The 6000-nt window shown below is 45.2% G+C and overlaps 1 protein-coding gene across 1 annotated transcript in view; it reads left to right on the top strand.

Moving 5' to 3' along the window:
• The first annotated feature begins 787 nt into the window (after nucleotides 1-787).
• Nucleotides 788-6000, top strand: part of TMA16 (translation machinery associated 16 homolog) — a 29095-nt gene continuing 23882 nt past the window's right edge. The window contains exon 1 of the mRNA XM_053460088.1: nucleotides 788-925. Coding sequence (XP_053316063.1) covers nucleotides 923-925 — 3 coding nt within the window. The 5' untranslated portion in view covers nucleotides 788-922. The remainder of the gene's footprint in view (nucleotides 926-6000) is intronic.

Below are 6000 nucleotides of genomic sequence, written 5' to 3'. Positions count from 1 at the left end.
AACAAAGATATGCTAAAAAAGAAATAAAAAATTGGTCATTTAGAAGGATAAACCTCTCTGTCACAAAGAGGCTACCGCAGACTGCATAAGACAAATTGGGCTTGTTTACTTTGTTGAAAAAACGCCAGGAAGTATGATTAACAAATACAAAATGACAATAAGACATTCTTTTTCGGGGTCTTTCCATTTATATCACTTTACACACAGCCCAGTAATGTCCTCAATGGTTAGATGAAAAGCTCTTTCATCTTAAGCAAAGGAAATGTTTTTTGTTTTGCACTCAGGGCAGTTAAAACATGGAACGCGCTTCCCATGAAGTGGTTTCGTGAATTTTGTTACTACTGTTATTATTGTAGCGAACACATCTATTAATGGTAATAAACAATGCAGGATAAACATTTACTGTTACTAGGAGGAGTTGAACTAGACCAAAGTTTACAGGTCTGTTAACCAAAAGGCTTGACAGTTCCATTCTTACAGTGGCTAACCAAAAAAGCTTTCTACAGGCTACAAAAAATGAGATATATGTCACAATTACTTCATGACAACTGAGAAGAAAAAAATACACACACAATTATCTTTACAGGAAATTTGTGGTGTTATTCAAATTTCAGTCAGACACCATGAACAACTCTACATTCTATAATAATTCATACTGCCGCTAAAAGTATATATTAGATGCGTGTGTAGTGCGAGCAAGATTTTATGAAAAATAGCACATATGAATTTGCCTCAGCTTCACGCGTCTTTCATCCCAGTCTGTAGAGGAACTGTTTGTTCGGTCTGTGGTGTTCGATCGGACTGTTATTCGGAGAGCACTCGTTCACTTCCGGTAACCCACGTGTGAACAGTCTGATGTACCCTACCGTACTTTGCTGCGGAGATCAAGCGCAATTTGGAATTGTTACCGGAAATCGTCAGAATGGTGAGTGAAGTGTCTTTATAGACATTATTAACTGCATTTCACGCTATTATCTCTTTCTATCTCATATAGCGCTGTATTAAGAAACGAAAGGGGATTTAACATTAGGCAGGATTAGTTAAATAGAATGTTATGAAGCTCAGAGGTTTCATTTTGCTACCCTCTTTTTAACTAAACACATGTTTAGATACAAATAATCCATTTAGCAACAATGTCTTATTGTATACAACACTTACAGCTACTTGGGGCTTTGCCGTTAAACCTTTTCATTTAGCAGGCTCAGAGGTTCTTTTTGGAACATATTCCCAAATAATAACAAGATATTTGCATATGCCTATACTGTAAGCTTGATTGAGCACGGCCCTCCTTACCTGTTGTTTCTGTAAGTTAAATTGTTATATTGTTTCTGTAAGTCAAATATTATTTGTACAATTGTTAGGCAGGACATACAAGTATCTCACAGAAGTGAGTACACCCCTCACTTTTGTAAATATTTTATTATATCTTTTCATGTGACAACACTGAAGAAATGACACTCTGATACAATGTAAAGTAGTGAGTGTACAGCCTATATAATTTGCTGTCCCCTCCCTCAAAATAACCCAACACACAGCCAATGTCTTAACCTTGGCAACAAAAGTGAGTACATTCTGTCACTAAATACCGTATTTGCTCGATTATAAGACGAGGTTTTTTTCCCCAGAGCAAATGCTCTGAAAAATACCCCTCGTCTTATAATCAGGGTCGTCTTATAATCAGACTTCAACTAGGTCTGACTATAAGACTAAGATCCAGATTCCCCTCAGCGATGCAGGGGACCTAGATCCTCCTGTCTCCCCCCCACACACACACACACACACACACACTTAACGGCGCTTCTGAGTCCCCGGGGCTTAGTCCGGGCAGCGTGTAGAGTGCTACGCGATTCGCATAGAGCTCTACACACTGCCTGGACTAAGCACCGGGCAGCGTGTAGAGCTCTACGCGATTCACGTACACAGCTTCCGCTGCAGCCTGGAGGAGGTGTGGTTAGTAGCGGGGGTTGTCTGCGTCCATCGCGCATACCTTCCCCGGCTGTCAGAGATCAGAGTTCCCCGTGATCTCTGACAGCCGGGGTAGGTCTGCGCGATGGACGCAGACAACCCCCGTTGCTAACTGCACCTCCTCCCGGCTGCAGCGGAAGTTGGCTACGCGAATCGCGTAGAGCTCTACACGCTGCCCGGTCTGCGCACCGGGGACTCAGGTAAGCTCACGTAAGTTTGGAGGAGTGAGGGAGTGTTAAATGGGGGGCATAAGGCAGAGTGCTCTGTGAAATGCCTTTTAACCCCCTTAATGCCACTCTGCCTCCAGAAATGCCCTTTAACCCTTTATACGCCACTCTGCCTCCTGAAATGCCTTATACCTCCCTATATGCCACTCTGCCCCATAATATGCCTTTTAACCCTCTAAATGCCAGAGTGGCATATAGGGGTATAAGGCAATTCTGGAGGCAGAGTGGCACATAGGGGGTCAAAAGGCATATCATGGGGCACAGTGGCATTTAGAGGGTTAAAAGGCATATCATGGGGCACAGTGGCATATAGGGGGTATAAGGCATTTCTGGGGCAGAATGGCAAGCCAGGGGGCAGATGTGCATAAATGGGGGGGGCAGGTTGAAAAAAAGGAAATAAAAACAAAATATTTTTCTCAATCATAGCTTTTATTAAAAAAAAATGTTCACATAGTTTACATGAATTAACATTTACTGGTAAAACTTTTTTCCTACAGGGTCGTCTTATATTCAGGCTTTTTCTTTTTTTCATTAATATTCAGATTTTGCCCTCTCGAGCAAATACGGTATATAAAACAAACCGATGGTTGTAAGTGATGTGCAGACCCCATACTGCTGGCAGCATCAATACACTGACAGCTAGCCAGGTTTCAGCATGTACTGGCTGACTTGGCATGATAGGAGTATAACAGCAATCACCCTCCTATCATGCCCAGGTAACCAGTACATGCTGGAACCTGGGTATGTCTGTGCATGATAGGAGTGTGATTGCTGTTATACTAAGTAACACACCACAATTGGAGAAAAAAATACAATAACAATATTAATGATTGTTAACAGCAATCACACTTCTATTATGCCCATGGTTGACTACCAGTACATTTTGGAATCTGGGTATATTTTATATATATATATATATATATATGTGTGTGTGTGTATGTAAATTTTTTGGACAATTTTGGTGTGTTACTTTTATTAAAAGTATGGTTATTTGTTTTAAAGGTGTTTGGGGGGGGTCATTTTTGGTTTCGGCTAAGTGAACCCTGAATTTTCGGTTTCGGTCCAGGACTTTAATTTCGGTGCATCCCTAGAATAAATAGAACTATTTCATTTTTACTTATCCTGAATCTGTAGTAACTTCAGAGGATAAGACTTTCTAGGCCCAGAATTCAGTGAGAGGAAAAATAAAGGTTCTGTGTCTTTTACATTATTTCAATCTGCATTTCTTATTAAAGGCCATATTTTCTCTCAGTGAAAAATGCGTGCGGCCCACGCACATATACAATGTCATATTACTTAAGCATCATGCAGAGCCAACCCATGATGCATCTTTAGCTGGCTTTTGTTAACTTTTACTATATACCTGTTATCTAACTGTAAGAGATATTAATACAAATAAAATGTTATTAGATGATGTAAAACCATGTACAGTGCAGTTGTACTTATTATTGGTATGAGTTAACATAGGGAATAATTCAGACTATATTAGACTATACCAGGTGGACCTTTTTTCATCAAAACAACCATGTAATTCGAAAGTCTCTGAAGTGTTTGTTGCAGACAATTGAGTCTCCTCCTTTAATTAGAACTGGGGTTTTGTTTCGCTGGTAAACTAAAAGCCTCTGTACCATTTTAGTAGAAACAAATGGATGAGGTATTCATCGCAGATACATTTTGATCTAGTATAATTAGACAAGGAAATCTTCCATCCGTTTTCATTCTGTCCTTTAAATTTATTGCAGAGCACATCACTGTAATCCCTTTAATCCACGATCTCTTCTGTTTTCTGGTTGAATCAGTCAAAAGAAAATAAGTAAAATCCATATTCTCTTAAATCGTTGCCAGCATTGATGCTCAATTTATACCAGGTTATACAAAATAGTATGTTGTACTGCTTATTAAAAAATATATATATATATTTAGAACTCTTACATTGAAACTTGAAATCTATTGCTGTTGAGTTACTGTTTTATCTTGGTAAAATTTTATGGCCAATATAGTTTATATTGAGAAAATAAATTAATTGACATAGTTACTTTACCATAAATTTCCATCTGTGAACCATGAAAATTACTATCAAATGTCAAGATACAAACTCCATTATTAAAGGATGAGCTACAGAGATCAATAGCTGAGACAGGAGTAATGGTGCACCAATGAACATCATAACTGCTCTGCTTAACAGTAGTCTATAGGGCAGTGTGGCAAGACAGAAGCTGATACTTAAGAAATATCATATGATAACATGTCTGGAATTTGTTAGGAAGCACGAGGGGGTGTCTAGCCGCGATGTGGGCAAAGTTTTTTTTTTTTTTGCCCAAAATGCAAAGCAGAGTTTGTACCGTGTTCATCCAAGCACACCATCTCTGGCAGTGTAATATGTTTATGGTTATGTTCAGAGCCGGCCTTAAGTGTTCTGGCGCCCTGTGCGGACTACTCTTCTGGCACTCCCTTCTCACTATCCCCCCCCTCTGCCCCTTCTCACTATCCCCCCCCTCTGCCCCTTCTCGCTATCCCCCCTCTGCCCCTTCTTGCTATCCCCCCTCTGCCCCTTCTTGCTATCCCCTCTCTGCCCCTTCTTGCTATCCCCTCTCTGCCCCTTCTTGCTATCCCCCCTCTGCCCCTTCTCGCTATCCCACTCCTCTGCCCCTTCTCGCTATCCCACTCCTCTGCCCCTTCTCGCTATCCCACTCCTCTGCCCCTTCTCGCTATCCCACTCCTCTGCCCCTTCTCGCTATCCCACTCCTCTGCCCCTTCTCGCTATCCCACTCCTCTGCCCCTTCTCGCTATCCCACTCCTCTGCCCCTTCTCGCTATCCCACTCCTCTGCCCCTTCTCGCTATCCCACTCCTCTGCCCCTTCTCGCTATCCCACTCCTCTGCCCCTTCTCGCTATCCCACTCCTCTGCCCCTTCTCGCTATCCCACTCCTCTGCCCCTTCTCGCTATCCCACTCCTCTGCCCCTTCTCGCTATCCCACTCCTCTGCCCCTTCTCGCTATCCCACTCCTCTGCCCCTTCTCGCTATCCCACTCCTCTGCCCCTTCTCGCTATCCCCCCCTCTGCCCCTTCTCGCTATCCCACCCCTCTGCCCCTTCTCGCTATCCCCCCCCTCTGCCCCTTCTCGCTATCCCCCCTCTGCCCCTTCTCGCTATCCCCCCCCCTCTGCCCCTTCTCGCTATCCCCCCCTCTGCCCCTTCTCGCTATCCCCCCCCCTCTGCCCCTTCTCGCTATCCCCCCCCCTCTGCCCCTTCTCGCTATCCCCCCCCTCTGCCCCTTCTCGCTATCCCCCCCTCTGCCCCCTCTCGCTATCCCCCCCTCTGCCCCCTCTCGCTATCCCCCCCTCTGCCCCTTCTCGCTATCCCCCCCTCTGCCCCTTCTCGCTATCCCCCCTCTGCCCCTTCTCGCTATCCCCCCCTCTGCCCCTTCTCGCTATCCCCCCCTCTGGCCCTTCTCTCTATCCCCCCCTCTGGCCCTTCTCTCTATCCCCCCCTCTGGCCCTTCTCTCTATCCCCCCCTCTGGCCCTTCTCGCTATCCCCCCCTCTGGCCCTTCTCGCTATCCCCCCCTCTGGCCCTTCTCGCTATCCCCCCCTCTGGCCCTTCTCGCTATCCCCCCCTCTGGCCCTTCTCGCTATCCCCCCTCTGGCCCTTCTCGCTATCCCCCCCTCTGGCCCTTCTCGCTATCCCCCCCTCTGGCCCTTCTCGCTATCCCCCCCTCTGGCCCTTCTCGCTATCCCCCCCTCTGCCCCTTCTCGCTATCCCCCCCCCTCTGCCCCTTCTCGCTATCCCCCCCCTCTGCCCCTTCTCGCTA

This window comes from Spea bombifrons, chromosome 1 (genome assembly GCF_027358695.1).
Source record: "Spea bombifrons isolate aSpeBom1 chromosome 1, aSpeBom1.2.pri, whole genome shotgun sequence".
NCBI classification, from domain to species: domain Eukaryota; kingdom Metazoa; phylum Chordata; class Amphibia; order Anura; family Pelobatidae; genus Spea; species Spea bombifrons.
Note: the sequence above shows the minus strand (reverse complement) of the source record. Positions and strands in the feature narration are given on the sequence as shown.